Here is a 24694-nt window from a genome sequence, read left to right on the forward strand (position 1 = left end):
GTAAAATAACAAAACAAAACCAAATTTGCTCAAATTAGCATACTTTAGCCTAAGAAGGCCATTTTTGTGTTTTGTTTTTTTGTAACTGGAATCTGAATGAAAGTTTACCAAACAAATGGTTTTCCACTTGAGTTTTCATACTCATTGGCTTTATGGTATTAATTATAAGACCCCCCAATATAACCATATTCTTTCCACTTCCTTCTTGTGATCTCGTTTCTAGTAATCCTTCTATCCTAAATCTTCCTGCTTTCTAAGCCTGATGCTTGGGCAAATGCTGCCCTATTGATCTTTTTTTTTTTTTAAAGTTCTTTCTTAATTTACGTGTTTTTGTTGTTGTTGCTCTTTTGATCATGTATGTAATTGAAGGTCTTGATAGCTTGTGAAAGTTAACCATTCTCTTGTGGAAGAAGAAAAATTTTAAAGTTAGGCAACCCCACTAATCCTCACTAGTTGCTTGGTAATGGTCAAAGCAATTCACCTCTTTGAGTTTTCTTTTTCTTACTGATAAAATGCTAGCAACAGGGACTGTTCTTCAAGGTTGCTGGAATATTAAATGTGATAAAACATACGAAGTCTCCAACACAGTGCATGGCCTTGGAATGGCTCAATTAAAATTAAAAGCTCCTTTCCTTAGCTTGCTTTCTTCCACAGTAATTAGGAAAGGAGGAAAATGTTATCAAATTTCCTCCCCTGCTAAAAGCTTGGCAAAAAAAAAAGGAAGCCAAAGAAAACAAAACTTTGAGTGGGATGCAAATAACGAATTACTTTGCAAAGGCTTCCTGGAAGAGTAACTGCTGATAACTTCAAGTTCCACTTGGCTGCTCAGAAAGAAATGAGGACTAATTAATCATGGGAGAGTTATGATGGCTTAGTGGGTAAGGGATTGAGCTGCCAACTCAAAAGCTCGTAGTTCAAATCCAAAACCTGCTCGAGGCTCAGTTATGAGTTGGTTCTGATTCAACAGCACACAACAACAATAAAAATTAATTATGAAAAGGGAGCTAGTGTGGTCTAGTGTCAAAGAAGCTATGCTACAATCCTGAAGGCACACAGTTCAGAACCACCAGATGCTCCGCTGGAGAAAGAGGGGCAATCTCTTCCTGTGCCAGTCAAATCCGATTTGACAGTATACAGCAACAACCACAACAAAACCTAAAAATCAATTAATTATGAGATCACTCAAGGCAATCAAGGAAATAATGATAATCTTATGAGGGAAGAGATGAGAGAAGATGCTTGTCCAAGTTGTTGTATTTTTATAAAAAGGTATTTTATGATATAACCTCTCTGGAAGGCAGTTTGGCATTTTTGCCAAAAAAAAAAAAGGACACAGAAATTCCATATGGTCCAACTATACCAATCCCAGGAATATACCCCAAGGAAATTAGAACTGAGACATAAATGGAGATTTGTCCACCACTGTTTATAGCAGCATTATTCACAATCAGTTGCAAGAAAATAGAAACAGCCCAAATTTCCAACCCTAACTGAATGGATTGACAAATTGTGGTACATTCACATGATAGAATAGTATGCAACACTCAGGAGCATGCTGGATTAGCAGTGCAATCTATGTACTTTGCCACCGGAGCCCTCGGATTAGCAACCATGGTTGGGATTATAGAAATTACGAATTCTGAATTTCTGATATCCTAGTATGAACTTGTGCAAATTTCTAGAGACATTCTTGTTGTTATAGCTCATAGCTGACCCTCCAGGAGACTTTCAGAGGCTGTAAATTGCACTTCTTTCTCCCATGAAGCAGCTAGTAGTTTCAAACTGTGTGCCATTGGGTTGGCAGTGCAACTACTAGGTCACCAGAGCTTCCTGATGAAGAGACAGCTTTGTGAAGTTGCTTATCAATTGCTCAGGGTAGAATAGAAGTAGATGTAAATATTTCTTCCTTTAGGATATACACTCTGTTCTATTCTGATTTTCGATCTTTTTGTTGTTGTGTACCGTAGAGTCGGAACTAACTCATAGCTGGTGGCCTCCAGCAGCATGCCTTCCAGATGGCTGCGCAGCTTTTTGCCACTAGGCCACCTTTATAGAACATACAGTTTTATTTATTATTTTCTTCATTGTCGAGTAGTAAACTTGTTATATACATGGATATAGTTATGTAAGAACTTTTGCTTTAATAATTGAGTAATTTGAGCATAAAGTACTATGTAAGTATTTGGAAGCATTCTGTTCAAAATCAGTGTATTTCCTTTCTGGCAATGACTAAAAACAAAACAAGAAACAACCTCACTATCATTGAGCTGGAAATGACTAGTAGCTGACCCTCATTGAGTTTCCGAGGCTGGAAATGTCCTGCTAAGGGATTTCTCATATTTCTTCTGCAAAGTCACTGACTGAGAGAATAGACATTGGCTATCCTGATACCTTAAAATTTACTTATGGTGGCCATTTCAACTCCAGGGAGAGATTGAGTAGGTTTATCTAAAGATCCTTTAAGGCCAATCAGCTTCCAGTTAACTCTGACTTGTGGTGACTCTGTGGGTGTTAGCAGAACTGTGGGCTAATAGATTTTCAATGGCTTATTTCCTGGAAATAGAGTGACAGACTTTTCTTCTTCCAGAAAGCATGGTTGTAACCCTCCAACATAACATTTAGCTGTGAACTATAATAGAAGTTTGTACCAGCCAGGGAGGTAGGGACTGTCTAATGTCCACTTATTTAGTACTTAACCGGGTGGCTCCTTGGAGGCAAGGATTCTGAGGCTCCATCTAACATACTTTGGACATGTTGTGAGTAGAGACAGGTCCTTGGAGAAGGACATCATGCTTGGGAGGGTGGAGGGACAGCGCAGGAGAGGAAGACCCTCTATGAGGTGGACTGATTCAGTGACTGGGGTAATCAGGATGGGAGTGTCAGAGACAATGCAATTGGCACAGGATAGAGCAGGGTTTAGGGCTGTTGTACATAGGGTCGCTATGAGTCGCAAGCGACTCGACGGCACCTAACAACAACAACAACAACAACAACAACAACAATTGTGTTGACCAGTCATGAGCTTGCGTGAGGAAGAATGCTAGGCATACACGGACCTAAGCCTTCAAGCCAGAGCAGCACTGCTGTTGCTGCTGCTGCTGCATCAGTTCTGTTTCATATCATCCTGTCCTACAGGGATTTCATGGTGGAACATCTTTACAGGGGCAGACTGCCTCAACTTTTCCTACATTCAACTCTTTACAGATGCCATGTATTTTATTATTCTGATAAATCAATTGCCCACCTATTAGGGACCATTTTGAACTTGCCACTGAAGAGGCAAACCTTTTGCAGGTAGGTTCTTACTGAGCTGAGATGGTTGTCTTATGCTGTAGTCAGTATTACAGATCAATGGTTAAGGGGCATGCAGAGCACTTTCTTGACTATTATCTCAAAATTTAATTTGCCAGTAGATTAGGGAACTACTCAGATTCTGTTGTGTTTTTTTTTTTTTTTTTACTCAGATTCCGTTTTATTGTTAGTTGCTTATCTGAGGGGAAGATCCAACCCTTGAACAACGCTACAGTTTAGGGGCATCAGTTGTTCTTTCTGAGGATTATTTTAATAGGATTTTTTTTTTTTTGTAGGTTGAAGAGCCTTTAAACCAAGAATGGCCATGGTTTTGTGCGGTTTATAGAATATATACTCAGGCTTTTTGGAAAGACATTGGACATGGATTTTACAAACGAGGAACTCAGAAGCTTTTATTCCATTAATTTAATGGTAAATCCAACCAGAGTCCTTTTCTTCATCACGATCTTCCTTAAAGAAGTAGAAGTAAAAGTTGAACTTCTATTCTACAAGGGTGACATGGGTGCTAAATAGTTGAAAACAAAAACTCTTCCAAGCGGAGCAGAGTCAATATCAATAGGGGACTTTGGCAGCTTCTTTCATTCCATCATGCTTCTCCTGAGGCCTCAGTTTCTCTACAGAACTTTATGCCCTAATAACGCAGGATGGTGGCAACAGAGACAGTAAGTGGGCAATAATAATCTCAGGGAGATTCAAGGAAATCTTTCAGGCAGCTGGACATGCTGAAGATGAAGGAAGACAGGACAGGGTTTGCCATTTTTACTTTAATGCAGCTGAGTGCCCCTCTTATTCTGCTCCTCTGGTTGAGAAGGCCAGACTGCTCCTTGGAAGTGGTGATGGTAAGATTTTTGGCTCGCTTTCTTTGATCATGTAATAAGAAAAGCAGTTGCTACAGAAGGATATCATATTTGGTAAGGCAGGAGGGTCCACGGAAAAGCAGGAAACTCCTTGAAGCAGATTAACACAACAGCCTCGATAATGGGCTCAAGCACACATCGAAGATCATGAAGGTCGTGCAAGACAGGGAACTGTTTCACTCTGTTCTACATAAGGTCCCATGAATCTGACTGTACACTGACAAACAACAACAGTTAAGGCGTTATAAAAGGAGGAGGCCTGAGGACTTGAGCAAGGAAGAGGAAAAGGGAGAGGCTTCCACCCTGTTGGTAAACAAGTCATAATGAAGGCGCTTTGACTTTAGGTGACTCTGCTACAGTAAAGTCTAAGAGACGACTTTCATAAAGACCAAGTTTCAGTGGCTGAGGTGACTAGTATTTCAGATATGCCTAGAATTCTTTCTGCTTCTGCTTTCTAGGAAAAGACAAGTATATTCTTGGCTATCCTTGGTATAATTACAGGATACAAGAATTGGGGTCACATTATTTAATTGTGGCTGATTTCTGATGTGTTGATGAAATGAAAAATGGGAAGAGCAGTGGTTACCGTTACTGGCCCGCTGTTTGATGGTTAGCATCTGTTCTCCAGACAGCTTTGCTTTCTTCATTGCTGATGTGGCTCTGGGGCATCCTGACAGACTGCGGACAACAAAAATGAAAGGGACAATTAGAGACAAGTCTTGAGACAGTCTAAAATCCAGCAGAGAAAATGATCACAAAGCATTGCAACATCATTTTATCAGCATATTTGCCTAAGAAAGACAGTGAAAATGGGGAAAACAAGAACAACAACAAAAATAAAAACATGGATACAGTATAACCCAGTCATGTTTATGCCAAGGGAAGGAGGTAAATGAGTGTATAATGTTTTGTTTGTATACTCATATACATAACATCACGATTACAGTGCTGCTTCTTGGGATGAGGTCACTGGATGTGACATTAGAAGGTGGGAGGGCGATTTAATTATTAATGTGTACATTTTAGAGTTATATAGTGTGAGCATAGTGATTTTAAAAACTCTATTTTATTATAGGAAATGCTAAATTTATGCAAACACTGAATTTAAAACAAACAGTTTCAAGCTTTTACAAAAGTTGAACCAACAAAATAATGTGCTCATCATGGGCAATTTTGATTCATCAGCCTCCGCTTCTATATCCCCCAGAAGATTCTTTACAAGCAAATTTCATTTATTTATTTATTTATGTATTTTTTTTATTATTTTGTGTGTGTACTCTCAAATCATATCTGACTGGTACAGGAGGAGATTACCCCTATTTCTTCAGCAGAGCTTCTGGTGGATTTGAACCATATACCCCTGGGATTGCAGTGCAGCTTCTTGCCACTAGGCCACCAGAGCTCCCTACAAGCAAATTTCTTATATAGAAATATAAGCTAAGTCTCATTATCTCACCCAAGTTTTTGAAACTGATGTGCTAATATGAATTATACAATCTGTCTTCCTTCTTCCCCAAATGTCTCAAGGGTGAAGTGTATATGCGTGCGTGTAATGGCATATAAGAGGTATATGTATGCCATTACACATACACACACACACACACACACACACACACACCCTTACCTACACCATTAGTGAAGTGCATGGTGGACTTTGTTCATAAGTAAAGTAATTGTTTACTTTTTTGAACTGTGAGTTCTAGTAGGCCCAGTTCATTAGAACATAATCATGAACCTGGTCACAACTGGGGAAAGACTTATAAAGGGTAGTCTCCTTCTGTGTCATTAACCGCCTCTGAGAACCTGCTGGAGGATCTGTTTTGGTTCAGTTCTGACTAGATGGTACTTAACAACAATGTATCCACTAATGGTTTATATGGGCAGTCTACTGTTGCAGGGTGGCTTTGAATTTGGATTGAGTTGACTGCAGTTGGCTTTTTTTGGTTTATATCCACCTAATACTGAATGAAAGTCTAGATAGGCTACATAATTATTTAGAAGCATTTCTTTAGCATGTTCATTACAATAATGAGGTTTTTAAAAATCTCTTAAGGAAAAAATTTTCCAAGCAGATATATTTTTGGCAAAACATATGAAGTGTTTTGCTTTATTGATAGTTTACACCCCAGGTTGAAGTTGCTTTTTTGATAATCTGACACTGGTAACTGATAAATACAATACTCATAAAATGGCAAATAATTATATTTGTTGCATTTCTGGAAACCTTGTATTATTGAATTATATTTCTCACTCTGTGTTGTCTAGATTAGCAGCTATGTAACAACAAAATCAACTATAACGTATGTTAGTGGTGAAAGGGGCAGTGAACCTTATTCAGTTCTTTGGAGTGACCACCAGCAGCTCCACTCCCAGTGCCCTCTTTCTTTTCTAACTTCAGTCTCCAATAAGCCATAGAGAGAAGCACCAGGAAGCAGCAGACCTTGTTTTTAAGGAGCTCACTGGCATGGCTGTGAGTGGATGCAGCAGGAGAGGACTTCTGGGCCTGCTTCTCCTCAACTCACAGCTCTTAGCCAGGAGTCTCCAGCTAGTCTTGCTTCTCAAGGTGCTTCCTTGTTCATGTTTCACAGTGCTCGGTTCTTTTTTTTTCCCATATCCGTTTGGCTGACATTAAATTATTATTCTTACTGAGGGCAGAATCTATAACTCAGTTTCCTGTTTTCTTTGAAAATCACTATGCTGTTCACATTCTAGTTTGGCCTGTGAATGACATTTCCCCCCGGGGGTTTATTTCAGGTAACACAGAAACAGAACCCCAGGTCAAGTTCAATTGTAAGCAGCGAAGGTTGGAGGATACCAGACAGTGGAGTGCTGTGATCACATCTCACTCTATGAGGTTCCTTCTCAGGTCCCTCTTCAGCCCTTGGTCCCCATACTAACTTCCGGAACACCCCAGTACTCACTGGATCTGGGGCAAGAGAAGGGGTCCTAAAGGTCAATCACTTCCAGTACATGGCAATCCCAAAACATGTCAGCATAGAGCTGTGTTTCATAGGGTTTTCAATAGTAGATGTTTTGGAAATAGATTGCTATGCCTTTCTTCTGGGAGGGCTTGAACTTCCAACCTTTTTGGCTAGCTACCAAGTATGCTAACCATTTATAGCCCCCAGAGACTCAGCTTCTTGGTAAATTCATCTCTGATTATGGAACTCAAATTTTTTTGTTTATAAAATAAGGAATGATCAAAAGACCTCCGAACATCCTTCTAACTATGAAGTAGTATAACTAGATTTAAAAATCACTTTCTTCCTGATTGAAACTGAACTCAAGATGACTCCATCAGCACAGAAGCCTTTCACTTGGGCTTTCCCCACCATCCAATAAAGAGTTCTACATTAAGATAGAATACAAGGATAGTTGTTATTGTCAGTTACCCTCTAATCGATGCTGACACATGGCAAGCTCATGTGTGAAATCTAACAACATATATCCCACAATGCTCCCAGAAGCAGATTTTCAGGACTAACTTCCTAGCTGCCTCTGGGTGATTTGAACCGCTAACCTTTCAGTTAACAGTTCAGTGCTTAACAATTTGTGCCACCCAGAGGCTAACAAAATTCATTATGTCATGATCTGGATAATAAAATCTACCTCGAATTTACACAGTACACAGTAATCAATATCTGTAATGCATATATGGAATACACTCTTCCTGCTCTTTGACATTTAGTCTGAAGGGACTCATAGCTGACACTCTACTGGGTTTTCATGGGTGTAAATTGCACTGAAAAAGATTGTCCATCCTTTGCCCTTGGAGATACTGGTGGATTCAAACCCCTTGGGTGGTCAGGCTTTTGGATTAGCTCTGGAACTCTCTTTGGATTACACTACAGGGCTCTGTAATGAGTATAATTGTTGCTTTGTATGAACAAATTGGAACTGACCCACAGCTGACCCTCTGGGTAGGTTTTCTGAGGCAGTTAATCGCATCGGACGAAACTGCCCATCTTTCTCCCATGGAGCAGCTGGTAGAACGGAAACTCATGTCTTCTGTATACTAACAGATTGATTAGCACCACATTTTATTAATCCAGAAAAGCCTTCAGGATTGTAGCACACCTTCTTACTGCCAGGCACCAGAGTGCCCCTTATACTAGGTTATATAAAAACATGAACATTTTCTATTTGCTCACTTGTAAAATGAGAATACAAGAATATGTCTATGTAAAAGTGTTTATGAAGTTTAATTAAAATCTACTTCTATGAATACAAGATTATACCACCAGAGCTCCATCTTTTTGTTAAGTTTGTTTACTATATTCCCTCCCTCCTTAAGGGGATGTAGTAAATAAATTAAAAGAAAAAAAAAAGGAGGGAACTCAGATGGCATAATCCTTTTCTCAAAGCTACGCAATCTAATTAAATGTCATTACAGACTCAGTGAGCTAATTCAAAGTGTCCTAGTTTTTACATAAGTAGGTAAAGTGTTGCCTTATAAACCAAAGACACATGGTTTGAATCCACCAGCTATTCAGCAGGAGAAAGATGAACAGTGTTCTCCTATACAATGTATAGTTTCTGAAGACAAGCTTGAGGGTCACCTAGGAGTCAGCTATATCTTGACAGCAGCACATTTTGAATTGAGTATCATATTTATTAGGGGGCTCTGTTAGTGTCATCTATGCAGAGTTGTGCTGCTAACTCAAAGGCTGTTCCTCTCTGGGGGTTCAAACCCAACAGTGGCTCTGAGAGTGAGAGATGAGTGATTTCCTTTAGTGCAATTTACAGCCTCTGAATATCCGCTGGGAGATCAGCTAAGAGTTGTTTTAGACTCGATGATAATGAGACTATCTCCCCAGGCCAGAACAGTATCTGAAATAGAATAGGTTCTCAATTCACATTTTTGAGTAAATAAATCTATATAACTCCATTTGGTATAACAAATAGAAAAATGATTTTCAGGTCTCTTTCTATAGACTGACAAGACTGTTTAGCACCTATAGTCCATATTGGTGAGTGAGAAGCCACATGGAAATAAAGGTGAAGAAGAGGACATACCATTTGCTTGTGTGGCACGTGCCAGAGATCTTGGCAGCAGCCAGGAAAAGGATGACATCATTGCTATGTGCTGTCAATTGACTCATTGGAATTGACTCATACCTGACTCTCTAGGGGTTTTTGGAGGCTGTGAATGGTACAGAAGGAGATTGTTAATCTTTCTCCTGTGTAGAAGCTGGCGGATTTGAACCTGACTTGTGGTTGGCAGTGCAAATATTTACCACTAAGCCACCAAAGCTCCCTTAGAGAAGGATGTTGTTGATTGCCTTCGAGTGGAGCACAACTCATAGTGACCCTATGAACAAAAGGCCTGAAGCCCCTCTATAACTATCGACATTTATCAAAGTTCATAGAATTTCTGGAGGCATGTTGTTTAGGAAGTAGATGCCACTCCTGCCTCCAATGGGGAGTATAATTTAATCAGCTTTCCAAATTATAGGAAAATGCTTTAGTCCTAACAAAGAGAGAGCCTCTTTGGGTCTCAGAAAGGAGAAAAGAGCTAGATTTAGAACAACATTAGAACATCTGGGGAGGATGCTTTGGTGTTAAGGCCGCTAGAGCTCTTACCAATGACTCATTTCACAAACAATAATAGGGCTGCTTTCTGGCTTTGCAATCTTACACATGTGGACTTTTCCAGAGAAGATGGAAAAACCATCTCATACCTTCTTTGATCTAAACCTCTCTGGGTTGCTTTTTTTTTAAATTTGCATTTTTTAGAAAATCAGACCATGTGTGGTTATGAATTATTTCAAACTGTGTGAAGAAGTGGGCAGTATAGAAAGTCAGGGGCACAATTAGAAACTTGTTAACCCTAGACCTCAAGATTTGTCTTGCCAATTTTCTTTCCACACACGTGATTAGTAAAGCACCTGACGCTGAGCTGGGCCTTCCTGAATGTTTCCTGAATGGACTGTACTGAGGTTTCCTATAATTGTCTTTTGAGAAGGACCCTTGCCTTCTGTCTCTTTCCCTTCTGATGCATCCCACATACCACTGTGAAATTATCTCCTGAAGACCAGCTCAGTCTCTGTGGCAAATCTTTCAGTCATTTCTTACACGGCAATGTTTAGTTGCTTATTTTCTAAAGTCTGGACCAGAAGGGTCCTTCCTTGCTTTGTTTCCCCTGCCACCTTCTACTATTATCTTTATTCATTATACAACTTTTAAACGCATAGGAAGTAATTGAAAATATCATGGCTTAGTTTTTAAAATGACATCTTTGCTCTTTAGTACTTCGGAGAAGTATTTTTTTCATAGTATAGAATATTTTTTAATTGAGGTTCTAATGAAATTTATAGAGAACTTGGATTTCAATTCATTCACTGTTGCACATTCTCCTCCCTGCCCACCCCCGCCTACTCCAGTTCACTTTTCTCTTTGAAAAAAAGAGAAAAAAAAATTCAGAACTGCTTAAAAGGAATATCTGATTAGCTATTATTTGCTTGACAACAGTCAAGGGCTGCAAAGTAAAGTGGACTGGGGTATGGGTGGGGAATTGTACAACAATGAGAGAATTTTCTTTCTTGCTTCTTCCTATTTCCTGCACTAAAGACTTTTGACTACAGTCAGATAATGCCCACATTCTCCCAGTTCTTGCCCTCTCTCCCCCACCTGCCCACTTCCATTTAACCTCCCCACCATTCTTCACACATTTGTATATAAAACAGAAACTTTCCTTTAGGACACTCTACTTTGATGTTCTCTTCTCTGCAAATCCTAGAACTCTTTGTATGTAGCCCTCACTTGATAGCCACAAGTTTGCATTTTCATGACTTTTTTTTTTCTTCTAAATGCAGCTGGGGAGCTTTGGTAACATATTTTACAGCAATTTGAGCAGCTAACTCAAAAGCTGCACCTCTCTGGTGGTTCAAATTCACCATCAATTCCACGGGAGAAAGATGGGGAATTTCTTTTTGTGATTTACAGCCTTGGAAACCAGATGGAGAATTTCTGTGAATTGGAACCAACAAGATTACAGTGTGTGAGTGATTTGATATATTCAAAACAACTAGATCCTAGTCTTCGTAAGGCTTGTCCCTTAGAATGGCTAGTACATGACCGGGTATGTGTTCCAGGAACATTTGTTAACTAAATGGTAGTAAAGCTACATAAAAAATGCACTGCTGTCAGGTCAATTCTGGCACATAGTGACTCTACAGAATGATCCTATTGGCTTTAAAAGGCTGCAAATTTTTACAGAAACACTCTGCCTCATTCCTTTCCACATTCAAACGACTTAACTTTGAGACTGGAAGCCAAGTATTTTAACAATTATGCCACCAAGGCTGTTAAAAATACATTTGAATAGAAAACAAGAAAGACTGACTGTATAATCTAGAGAGCCTAGTTAACAACTTAATTTTGAGTGGTGATGGGAAGTAGAAGAGGAGGAAAGAGGATCTTTCAATATTGGGCTTGAGTTCATGTTAATGATGTAGAATAATTTCTAGGACAATAGTAAAAATAGTTACGCAACTTGAAACATGTAATCAATGTCACTGAGCTGTACATGTAGAAATTGTTGCATTTCTGTGCAGTTTGATGTGCATATTTCTGCCACAATTAAAAAACATATGACTTCTCTTTCCTTCCAGATTCAGCTTTCATAAGTTCCATTTCTCTCTTTTTTTTTTTCAGACTTCATTTTCTTTTTGTGTCCTTTTTCTCTTTAAGTTTTACTAGGTACTTAGCCTCACATACTTAGGATATGCTATTAGGAGAGCTCCAGCCCCCGAAACGGACATCATGCTTGAGTAAATGGAGGGTCGGCAAAAGAGAGGAAGACCCTCAATGAAATAGACAAAGTGACTGCACTGATGGGTTTAAGCAGAGTGGAGGTTGTGAGGTTGCAGGATCAGACAAGGTTTTGTCCTGCTGTACATCTTGTTGTTGCATGCTATCGAGTCAGAACCAACTCACTGTTGACCCTCCAGTGGGTTTTGATAGGCAGTAAATTGGACTGGAGCAGACTGATCCAAACCACATGTCTTTGCGCTGCTTAGCACTAGGGCACCAAAGCTCCCTTCTGTCGTACATAGGAAGGCTACAAGTCATAGCCAACTTGAAGAGTTAATTATAAGCCCCTTCAGATTCTAATTTCTTCAGGAGAGACCTCATATTCTTTTTCCCACACTGGAGTTGAAATGTTTGGCAAATGTTTGGGGCAGGCATGCCAGAGATGGTTAACCCAGCTAAGAGTTAGTTATAGCAGCTGAGCCAAGAATAGAACCTCATTTCTCTGAATACTTATTCAATGCTCTCTTCATATAGATTCTCTTTATGTAAAACATAAAAACTTAAGAAAAATATGTAGAGGAAGAGACCTAGAGTCAGATGATGTCTGCTTAAATCCTAATTTGACTATTTACACATTATTTGGGGTTTTTTTGTGTGTGTTTGTTGTTGTTATGTGCCGTTGAGTTGCTTGTGACTTATAGCGACCCTATGTACAACAGCCCTAAACTCTGCTCTGTCCTGCGCCAATCGCACCGTCTCCAACACACCCATCCCGATTACCCCAACCACTGAATCAAACCACCTCATAGAGGGCCTTCTCCTCCTGTACTGTCCCTCCACCCTACCAAGCATGATGTCCCTCTGCAAGGACCTGTCCCTCCTTGCAACATGTCCAAAGTATGTCAGACGGAGCCTTAGAATCCTTGCCTTGTTTGGTCTACCAGAAGAAAAGAAAATAAATCTATCTTGGAGGAAATACAACCAGAATGCTATTTATAAATAAGGATGATGAAACTTTGTCTTACTCACATTGGATATGTTACCGGACACTGGCAAAAGTAGAGGGTTATGGAAAAAGAGGAAGCCCCTTAACGGGATGGATTGGCAGCATGGCTGTCATAATGGACTCAAGCCTTACCATGATGATGGTGCAGGAGTAGGCAGTGTTTCATTCTGCTATCAAAAAGTCACTGAGTTCAAGCTCATTCAATGACACCTCATAATAACATGTCTCTCCCTAAACTTTAGTATTTTAGTTTATAAAGTGAGAGTATAGACAATACTTGTCTCACAGAAGTACTCTGAAGGCTGAATACAGCAAGAAGGACATTAAACAACTAGAGGGAACTCTGGTGGCCTTGTGGCAAGAAGCTGTGCTACAATCTCAAAGGCATGCAGTTCAAGTCTACCAGTTGTTCTATGGGAGAAGGATGCGTAGTCTCCTCCCGTGTGATTAACTGCCGCTGAAAACCTGCAGAAGGGTCAGCCATGGGTCTGTTCTGATTCAATGGTACACAGTAACAACAACAACATAGGCAAATATAAAGAAGTTCTGTTGGTCTAGTAGTAAGAAGCCACACAGCAATCCTTAAAGGCATGTGGTTCAAACCCACTGGTTAATTGTTCCACAAGAAGGATGGGCAATCTCCTCTGGTATAAGACTGGCTCTGTAATCCCAGAGGTGCACAGTTCGAATCCACCACATGCTCTGCTGGAGAAGGAGGGACAATCTCCTCCTATACCAGTCAGATCCTATTTGAAGGCACACACACAAAAACTAATAATAATAATAAATAATTTAAAAAACAAAAAAAATTAAATGACTGCCTCTGAAAACCTGCTGCAGAGTCAGCTATGAGTCAGTTTTGAGTCAATGGCATACAACCACAAAAACAAGTTGTGATCTAATGGGTAAGGAGTTGTGCTGTCAATCCAAAGTCAAGTGGTTCAACGCTACCAGTTGTTCCATGGAATATAGATGGACAATCAATGTCCTCTTTGTTGTTTTTTGTGTCATTGAGGCAGACATGGCCCATAGCTAACCCTCTAGAGTTCCCTGACAGCCTCTGAAAACCTGCTGGAAAGTCAGCTGAGCCAGTTCCAACACTACGTCAATGAGTGAGTAAGTGAATGGTGGATTAGAACTATCAGCTTTTGAGTTAGCAGCCCGACATGTACATAACATCAGGGCTCCTATCTGGAACATAGAGAATACTTAATACACATTGAAGAATGTTTGACCAAAACCAATTAAAACCAGGCCTGAGGGCTAGATGGCAATTACAGTTGAGTGCCCTGCCTCAAATTATATGTAGGACAATATCAGGAATCCCTTCATTAAGTCTTCAAACATTTATTGAATATGTTACCAAGAAGGGCCTCTTCTTGAAAAAAGATATCATGCTGGAAAAAAAAAGAGAGACAAAGAGGACAACCCTCAATAGGATGGATTAACAATGTGACTGCTGCAATGGGCAAAAAAAACCCAAACCATGAATAAAGGAGGGACTTCTTGCTCAGAGTGATTAGAAAACTTAGGAGTCAATGTTTTCTAATTTCTCTCTGGTTTTAATATTGAGGAAGGCAAAGCAGAGGAAATATACACATACCTCAGCCCTTTCATTTATGCTATTTCTTTTAATCCTCATAATAACCGCATTATCTTATCACCTCTCTCTGCCCCGTGAACTCACTGTTCTCTAGAAAGGAGATACTGTTGGCAAGGACAGTCTAAATAGGTTTCTTAACTGATCTCTACTTTTTATCACATATTATCTTTTCAGCTTTCTTTGCCCCTATTTGGCTTGCTCCTAAATTTTTCCATACCCACTCTCAGTCTTAGATTTTATTTCTTGTGTGATTTCTATGTGGGTATACCAACCACAAACAGATACAGCATTTGTTATAGATGGTGATTTAAGTTTTACAATACATGTAAAACTACCTATGCAGGGGGTAGTTATCTTTTTCCCACTCCCTCTTAAAAAAAAAAAAAAAAAGCAAAATGCAGACTTTGAGGGTCTAAAAGACTATGGCGCAGTTCAAATCCCAGATGTTCCACTGGAGAAGGAGAGGCAATTTCCTCCTGTACCATTCGGGTCAGATTCAATGGTACTCACACCACAAAATAATAAAATACTAAAATACTATGGCAAAAATTCAGCATCATCCATTACTAATGTACTTTTAAATCTTTACCAGCTTGGATTGTTTATGGTAGTGCCAAGGCAAAGAATGATGCTTGACAAAGTATTACCCATTACAAAATAAACTCTAAAAGCATATGACAAAACCAGTTAAAGCCTAGCTTACTTCTGTGGCATGAGAGAAATTCTGCTGAGAAATTTTGAGTGTCATTCTACCCTCATGTATAGTAGAGGCTTGGGAAACTTCCAGCACCTGGTGAACCTCCCTCAGAAGAGAAACAGAAGGAGAAATAGTTCTCAGCACCTACCAATAACTATAATAATTTATTCATGTTCAGTTGGAATCTACTCCTAGCTGATGCTCCAGTGAATTTGTAGAGACTTTAAAATGATTGAGTTCAGGCTGTTCATCTTTTTAATTCAGAGCAGAAGGTAGGCTTAAACCATTTGTCTTTGGATTGACAGTCCAAGCAGTCCAATTCCTTAACCACTAGGCCACCATTGGTCCCTAAACACCTACCACTGCCTATAAAAGGAGTTATGGTGGCAAAGGTGTGTAGCATATTGTATTGCTAACCAAAAGGTCGGTGTGTTTCTAATCTGCAGGAAGAAGATAGGCAGTCTCCCATTAGGATTTATAGACTTAGAAACCAAGAGAGGTTCTTTTTATACGTCTGACTCGAATTAACAGCAATGGCTTTAGTTTTGGGTTCTTTATCAGCCTTATAATTTTCACTTCTATTTTCTGTTCTCAATTCAATTTGTGAGGCTTACTGGGAAACACAGCCTCACAGGGAGGAGGTCCTATGTAAGAAGCAGCCAAGGACATTTCCCAGTTTAAAAGCTGTAGTCGAAACAACTGTTTAGAGGGATGCCAAGACTAAGCCTCATAGAATAAGGGTGACACAGTGCAATGTGTTATTCTTTCAATTGGACTTTGGAGAAACCCTGATTACTCACTCTCTCCTTGTCCTCCATGTACCTTCAGAACTCCCAACAAAAACCTGCCCTCGTCCTCCAGTCAGTTCTGACTCATCGAGACCCTCCACTGGGCTTCTGGGACTGCCGTCTTGATGGGAAGAGACGGTCCATCGTTCTCTTGTGGAGCTGCTGCTGTGTTTGAACTGCCTACCTTATCTTTCAGTTATCACTATAAAACAAGGGCTCCTTCTGGTCATTGGTCCTTCCTTTCAATCATGCTGGGTGGCTGAGCCTGCGGATCTGCTCTCTAATTTACATCACTGAGAACACAGATGTCTTTCTCAGGGCTTCAAGTTCTTCATTTGTACATAAGGGTAAGTGACCAGGTAGTCTCTCAAGGACCTTTTGTTGGAGGGGTATGTCTTATGATTGATTCTCTATCTTCAGCATCAGCCATTCTGAATGGAGAAGGGCAGTCACCTAGGCCATAGGGCACTGATAGTTATCTCAGTGACTATTTTCTAAAGAGATCATCTGAGCACAATGCTACCTAATCTTTGATTTCATTCTGTCAGCTTTAGCTACTTATATACAGGAAGTCAGAAAGTAGGGTCCATTGTGGCAAAAATGATACCAAGAGCAAAGCTAAATGCCTACTTTATCATTGTTTAAAAAGTAATATTTCTGCATGATTCACTTTTTAAAATTTTTTTATTATTATTTTATTATTTGTGTGTGTGTGTGTGTGTGTGTGAGTGTACCGTCAAATCGGATCTGACTGGTACAGGAGGAGATTGTCCCTCCTTTCCCAGCAGAGCATCTAATGGATTTGAACCGTCTGCCTCTGGGACTGCAGTGCAGCTTCTTGCCACTAGGCCACCAGAGCTCCCCTCGCATGATTCACTTTTAAAGAATTCTCCTCAGTGTATATCTTTTAAGAAAGACCTTGTCTAGCTCTCCATTCAGAATTCTCCTGCTTGGAAAAGAAAATCATCAACATTGAGTTCTTGGCATGAACAGTGAGTAATCAAGAGAAATACTCAACAAGGTGATAGAAAAACTCAAGTTCAGACTCATTACCCTGGAGTCAGAAGTGATTCACAGCTGGCCCTCCAGGGAGAAGATTGCCCATCTTTCCTCCATGGAGCCACTAGTGGTTTGGAGTGGACCGAGAGGCACCTTCTTCAGACCATGACAACTATCCATAAGTAACTAGACTAGCAGTTTTCCAACTGTCCAGAATGATGCAGAAACCTTTTCAAATGCAGACTTTTAGACACCAAGTTAAGATTCTGTACCAAATTTGATGATGACCTCATATTTCTTCTCTGTTGTTGTTGATAAACCTTGAGTTGAGCATGACTCAGCGTGACCCTAAGAACAAAAGGCCTGAAGCCTTTTTATAATTATCATCAGCTATTAAAATTCATAAAGTTTCCAGAGGCATATTGTTTACGAATTGGAAGCCACTCCTGCTCTAAGTGATAATAAAACTGCCAGATAGGAATGAAAAACAGCAGTAGGTGAAGGAGTCTCCAAAGTCTAGGGATTTGACAAAAGAAGAATGTAGTCTGGCTAGGATGTAGGCCAGACTCCACATTTACTGATTACTCCTTACCCTGAGCTAACTAAAAATTAGCTAGTTAGAATGCTCGCCCGTGGACTTACCTCATCCCACTCTTCTTTTCATAACAGTTTCCAGGAAGAATTTCTAAATACTCACAGACTAAGAAGGTCTTTTCGATTACTTCGTGTGCATCTGAAAGTTGAGCAATGAATACTAATGACAAGAAGTACTGATGTCTTTGAGTCATGGTGTTGGAGAGAAGTACTGAATATTCCATGGACTGCTAAAAGAACGAACTAGTCTGAGCTGGAGGAAGGACAAGCAGTGAGCACATTAGAGACAAGGATGGTGAAACTTCGTCTCTTATACTTTGGACATGTTGTCAGGAGGGCCCAGTCCTTGGGAAAGGACATCAAGTCAGGAAAGGTGGAGGGTCAGACAAGGCGAGCAAGAGGCCTAACAAGATGGATTCACATGATGACTATAACAATGGGCATCAGCATGTCAGAGATTGGGAAGATGGCAGAGGATGGGATAAGGCTCAGCTCTGTTGTGCACAAGCACTATGAGTCAAAGTCAACTCCTTGGCACCTAACAGTGACAGAAACAGCAACTGCAAAACAACACGATGCCTACCTCAAAAACTCAAAACTCACTGTTGGAGTAGGAACTAATTAATTGCTAAACCTCCAGTAAGGTTTTGGAGGTTGTCAATTGCTCGGGAGACAACTGCCCATCTTTCTCCCAAGGAGCTTCTGGTGGATTTGAAACATCAGAGAGGCACTACCTTTGGGTTGGCAGCATAAGTTCCTGTGGACTAGGCTACCAGAATTTGCTATCTTCTATCTGGTCAACCTAGTCCCAGAGGCATGTGCACCCTGCTCCTGTTACTCACTTGGGGCTAAATGTATCTTTCTGGTCCCCTCTTAAACTCAAGAGAGAGTTCGATCCTATGCTTGATGCCTATCTAGTGACTGTTAATGCATGATTTTGCAAACACCAATCAATCATAATTTTTCTTTATAAGTTTCTGTATTATCGGTCCTCAAACCTCATGAAAATTTAATCTCATTGGAGCATTTTGGGGAATCTTCTCTTGATATGGCTCATTCTGGATACTTTATTTTTTTCTTCAAGTATTTTAGTGTAAAATAACCATGTATGCTGTCTAGAAACAATAGCTGTTGAATATTGAGCTGATTCTGAATTATATGGCCTATAGAAAATTTGTCAACAATCTGTGTTATGCAGATGATCCAACCTTGCTTGCTAAAACTGAGGAGGACATAAGTCATTTGCTGCAGAAAGTCAAAGACTGTAGTCTTCAATTCAATGGATTAAAGCTTAATGTCAAGAAAATACATATTCTCACCACTGGGTCAGCTGACAGTTTCTTGAGAGACAGAGAAGAGATTGAGATTGTTTATAATTCCAGCTTGCTTGGTTTCACAACCAACACTCTTGGCATCAGTAGTCAGGAAATCAAAAGACAAACTGCACTGAGAAAGTCTATTGTCAGGAATCTCTCTAGAGTACTGAAGAGAAACAATGTCAGTCTGGAGACTACAGTGAACCTGATCCAAGCTATGAGTTTCCCAATTACTTGCTATGCATCCAAGAGCTGGAAAATAACTAAGGATAATAGAGGAAGGATCAATGCCTTTGAGTTGTGTTGCTGGAAAAGAGTGTTGAACATACCATGGACTGCCAAGAGAACAAACCAATCTTCCTGGAGTGGGTAAAATCAGGCTGCTCCCTAGAAGGCAAGAATTTTGAAGTTCTGTCTCACATACTTTGGGAAAGTGATCAGGACAGTCCTTGGAGAGAGACATCGTACTTGGAGGCATGGAGGGACAAGACAGGACAGGAAAGGAAGACCCAGGAGGCAGTGGATTGATTTAGTGACTGGAGCAATGAAATTAGGTCTGTCGGAGATGATGAGATTGGCTCGGTAAAGGGCAGGTTTCAGAGCTGGTGTACACAGGGTCACTGTGATTCACAGGCAACTCGATGGCATACAACAACAAAATAGAAAATTCATAGAAACCTCTATGCCAGTCAATTCTTGAAGTTCACCCACTTTGTAGGCAGAGCACTCCTTTATTATGCATATGAACATCTTCAAAGCAAAGTAGTTCCTAAAAACAATTTTTTATCTGCTTCATTTACACTTCTTTGCCCTAACAACCTGGACTAGATGGCTTCATCTAATTCTGTATCCCTTTTTGTAACAACTGTTGTGCATTTCCCCTTTCTCTGTTATGTGAATATCCTGATCTCTGATAAGATGACTTAGGCTGCCTCTCATATCAAAGGGATTTTATCTAAGAAGTCAGAAAACCAATAGTATGGTTTTTTCCCCTTTGTCATCTAACTGTGACTAGATCTTCAGTAGTGTAACTTCATGTGAATCTTTCTGTAAAATGTAACCTTCTGTGGAGTGAAGGGTAGGGTGGAGTTTTGGGGGTTTAGATGGCTTGATTGCTGCCCTATTCCCCTGCTCTTTTATTTCTCAATCTTTTCTCTTTTCTACAACAGGCCGGTATAAACGACTTTTTCTCAATTTTTAGTAACTGGAATGCTTTACGAGTTTTCCCCCAACAACAACAACAACAACAACAACAAAACAAATCTCTGCTTTCCTAGCAGAGATTGAGTGTTTGCTCTTTCACAGGTATTAAAAAGAGTTTTAAACTGAGAGTAGAGTTTTAGAAACAAAATTATAATTATATCAGCTCAAGGGGTCATGCATTTTATTTCAACATCCTTGGGTTCAGTTTCTTCCATTCCAATCCCTTGACGAAATCGCCAGTGTTGGGTCAAATTTGGAAAGAAGTAAAAATCTTGTTAGATGGGGCTGGCCCTGGCTGCTTTGTTTAGGTGACTGAACTTCCTTTACTTGGAGAGGAGGCACTGCCATCTAGTGGTGCCTTCCGTTAACGCTGCTTTCGGCACTGAACGCCGCACGACCAGCTGGTGGAAGGCAGAGCTGGTTAAGATTTCTTACGAAAAAAAATCTACACATTTATCTCTCTGCCAAAGAAGCAAGCCCCAGTGATTGTCTCCGTATATTAGGAAACTTCTGAAATGAACATCCAGCAGGCTATTAAAGGCACTCTAACTGAAAACGTGATTATTGCTGAATTTAGATTTAGATTTGGAAAGCCAAACAGAATTTTAGAGCTAGGAAATTCTGGGCAATAAATAGTTAAACTACCCCTTTTCTCTCTAATCGGCCAAGGGCTCCAGACATCGTGGCACCAGGCGCGAGCACAAAAAAAATTTCCAAATTAAGGTTCCGGCAAAACCCTTAGATAGGTTTCAAAAGGAGATCTTAGGAGACCTCAACATATTAATCAGGTTAGTCTAAAAAAAAACCTTTGGGAGCACATTAGAGGTGTAAACACTTACATAAGTAAAAATTTCCAGGGGAGGAAATGGTTAAGCGGATCTACTGGGATGAGTGTTCATTGAGAAGGAAAATAAGTACCCTGAGAGAATGAGGGAGTGTGAGTTGTTATGAAACTTTTGTCCACTGCCCAGAAAGCAATTGTGAACGATGAGAACTTGGTAACAGCCCTGGACTGGGAGACTCCAGTGAAATTAAATTAAAGCCCCAGAAGAGACCAGCTTCTGCCTCAATGTGGTGTCCATCAGCTCCATTTTGTAGAAAAGGAAGATAAGGCTCAGTGAAGTACAGGATGTGATCTAATATTCCCTTCTGAGATACAATTAAGCACATCCAGATGCAAACCAGTTTTCCTTACGCTATTTTTTGCTGTGTGTTCTTTTCTCGACTTCACTAGTTCTTATTTTATTTTACCATTGCTATCTTACCACTGGACTGATAGGCAGCATCATGATATATGGAGAGGAGATTGAAACTGTCAACAGCTTCATCTTGCTTGGCTCCACAATTAACACCTGTGGTACCAGCAGTCAGGAAATCAGGAGGGACATTGCATTTAGGGACCTCTCCAAATTATTGAAGAACAATGATCTCAGTTTGTGGACTAAGGTTTGTCTGATTCAGGCCATAGTCTTTCCGATCACTTGCTATGCACCTGAAAGCTGGAAGATAAATAGAAGGATGATAGAAGAAAAACTGATGGCTTTGAGTTGTGGTGTTGGAGAAGAGCACTGAACAAACATCCCATGTTGTTGTTGATTGCCGTCGAGTCAAGCACGACACGACTCATAGCAAGCCTATGAACAAAAGACCTGAAGCCTTTCTAAAACTATCATCATTTCTCAAAGTTCATAGAGTTTCCAGAGGCATGTTGTTCAAGAAGTGGACGCAACTCCTGCTTCCAAGAACATCCCATGGATGTTCAAAAAATGAATAGATATGTCTTGGAGAGGGTTCAGCCAGAGAGCTCTTTGGAGGCAAGAACGATGAGGCTTTGTCTCACATACTTGGAGCATGTTGCTAGGAGGGGCTAGTCCTTGGAGAATGCCATGATGCTGGGAAAGGTGGAGAGTCGGTGAAGGAGAGGAAGACCCTCAACCAGGTGGATTGACACAGTGATAGGGTTGCTATGAGTCAAATACACTAGATGGCACCTAAGAACACAACACTCATGGTATGGTTACCGTGAACTGGAATAAAATGTGCTGGTTAGTGTAAGAGTCAAGCCCCTGGATGTACAAATTACTGGGTTCAGCTGCTGACTGAAAGTTTGGAGGATTAATTTCATCCAGGTACTCCTTGGAAAAAAGGCCTGATAATCAACTTCTTAAAAATCCACCACTGAAGACTCTATGGAGCACAATTCTACTTAGACACTCATGGGATTGCCATGAACTGGAAGTGCCTTGAGGGTTTTTAGGGAGCTCTGGAGGTATAGTTCATAGGGTGTTGTGCTGAAAACTCAAAGTCTGAAAATTCAAAAACACTATGCTGGTTCAAATCCTACAGTGGCCCTAGGGGAGAAAGAGGGATTAGAACTGTGGAGCTTTCCTGAGCAGTCAGTAGCCATTTAACATTTCTTAAATGAATGGAAGTTAGAGAAAAATGGGGGGAGGGGGGGAGCCTGGAAGGCTTTGCAATAACTTAGTTTCTGCTACTTATTTCCCCTTGCTAGCTATAATCTGTTGCCTGAATTATGCACTAATGAGCCTTTTGTAGGTCTTCTGGGATCCTAGCCATCATGCTTTTCTGTGTTTATTGAGGAAATCCCTCTCCTCTGCAAACCTGGGAGATGTCTATGGGCTCTTTCACAGTCACTTTTGCAACAGTAGCTGTGCGTGAGGCCTGGCTTCTGGCATGGACCACCTCCATGCAGGACTTGCTGACAAGGCACGGTGGGCTGAACTCTGAAGTCCCAAACTCATCTTTACCCTAAGAGGTGCCAGCACATAGAATACCCTTAGAAAATTGAAGAGGAATATTTTGACAAGAAGTTACCCTGGGTGGGGGGTGGTGGTGGTGCTATGGTTATGACAATCAAGTGTAATGAGATACCCTAAAAGGAGTGATTTACCTATGGCTTCTTGTCCCCTACTCCAGTGTCAGAGCTGGAAGGGATGTTGTTGTTGTTGTTGTTATGTGCCATTGAGTCACTTGCGACTCATAGTGACCCTATGTACAGCAGCCCTAAACCCTGCTCTATCCTGTGCCAATCGCCCTGTCTCAAACACACTCATTCCCACCACCCCAATCACAGAATCGATCCATCTCATGGAGGGTCTTCCTCTCCTGCCCCGTCCTTCCACTCTCCCAAATATGATGTTCCTCTCCAAGGACCAGTCCCTCCCTGCAACATGCCCAAAGTATGTCAGAGGAAGCTTCAGAATCTTTGACTCCAGGGAGCATTCTGGCTCCACCCTCTCCAGAACAAATCTGTTTGTTCTCCTAGCAGTCCATAGTATAATTAACACTCTTCTCCAGAACCACAGCTCAAAGACATCAATTCTCTATCATCCCTATTCACTATCCAACTCTCTGATGCATAGCACATGATTACGAAGACTATAGCCCGGATCAGGTATACCTCAGTCTCCAGCCTGACGTCGTCGCTCTTCAGTACTCTTGAGAGGTCCCTCACAGATGACTTTCCCAATGCAATTCATTGCTTGATTTCCTGGTTACTGTTACCAAGAGCGTTTACTGGAAGGAATGGTAAGACTAAAACAAGCAGCTTAAAACTCAAACTCCCTGACAACTTAGAGACAATTTCAGGAGAGTGTTTATGGGCTAAGCCGATGGATTTGAACCTCCAGAGATGTGCAGTCTGTGGATTACCAGCACGGTTTACTAAGGTTCCTGCCACCAGGCTCTGCCCAGGAGAGAGTGGAAGGTTTTTCTTTTCCTAAAGACACTGATGGCAGAGGTGGAATTTGGGAGGGTGGGAATGTTTTAAGCTATAGATGATAATGGGAATTTTAAAAAAAATCAGAAACGAATTTTTTTAAATTTTATCATTTTCTGTGTGTGTACCGTCAAACCAGATCTGACTGGTACAGGAGGAGATTGCTCTCTTTCTCCATCAGAGCATCTGGTGGATTTGAACCACATACCTCTGGGATTGCAGTGCAGCTTCTTGCCACTAGGCCACCAGAGCTCCAGAAACTAATTTTACGAGGTGAAATACAAATATTTTTAACAACCAAGAACAACTGATGTGTTATGAGTTCAGAGTAAGTTACCAACAGGAATTTTTACCCCGCGAGAGAAGAAAGACTTTGAAAGAGTGCCATAAATCTGGAAGGCTTTTAGAGCAATTAACAATATTAACAAAGTAAGACCATTCCAGATTTAAACCCAAGTGACTAGAAATGCAAATTTTTGGAGGCAGTGGATCACAGGGAGGAGATTGCCCGTCTTTCTCCCACGGAGCTGCGGATGGATTCAAATCACATACTTTTGGGATTGCAGTGCAGTTTACCACTAGGCCACCAAAGCTACCTCAACACCACCACCACCAACAACAACAACGAACAAGAAGAAGGAGGAATATCTGCATTAATTTTAACCTCTTGTACCCGTGTCAAGTCCTGGAGAGAAAACACTGGGTTCCCCATTCCTACTTCTAGGGAAAATCTACTTTCAGGGACCACAGCAGTATGGTGTGGTCAGGAGGCAGGAAGTATAGCCAACTACAGGCTCTAGACTCCCACACAGCTCCCTTGAGTCC

General features: G+C 40.7%; 1 protein-coding gene across 1 annotated transcript in view; it reads right to left on the reverse strand.

Moving 5' to 3' along the window:
• MYT1L (myelin transcription factor 1-like) overlaps positions 1-24694 on the reverse strand; it is a 288999-nt gene that overhangs the window by 24376 nt on the left and 239929 nt on the right. Inside the window, exon 18 of the mRNA XM_006882851.1 lies at positions 4756-4847. Within this exon, the coding sequence (XP_006882913.1) occupies positions 4756-4847 (92 nt within the window). The remainder of the gene's footprint in view (positions 1-4755; positions 4848-24694) is intronic.

The sequence above is a fragment of the Elephantulus edwardii genome, unplaced genomic scaffold (assembly GCF_000299155.1).
Source record: "Elephantulus edwardii isolate Elephantulus edwardi_28Jun2011 unplaced genomic scaffold, EleEdw1.0 scaffold00025, whole genome shotgun sequence".
Classification (NCBI taxonomy): Eukaryota; Metazoa; Chordata; class Mammalia; order Macroscelidea; family Macroscelididae; genus Elephantulus; species Elephantulus edwardii.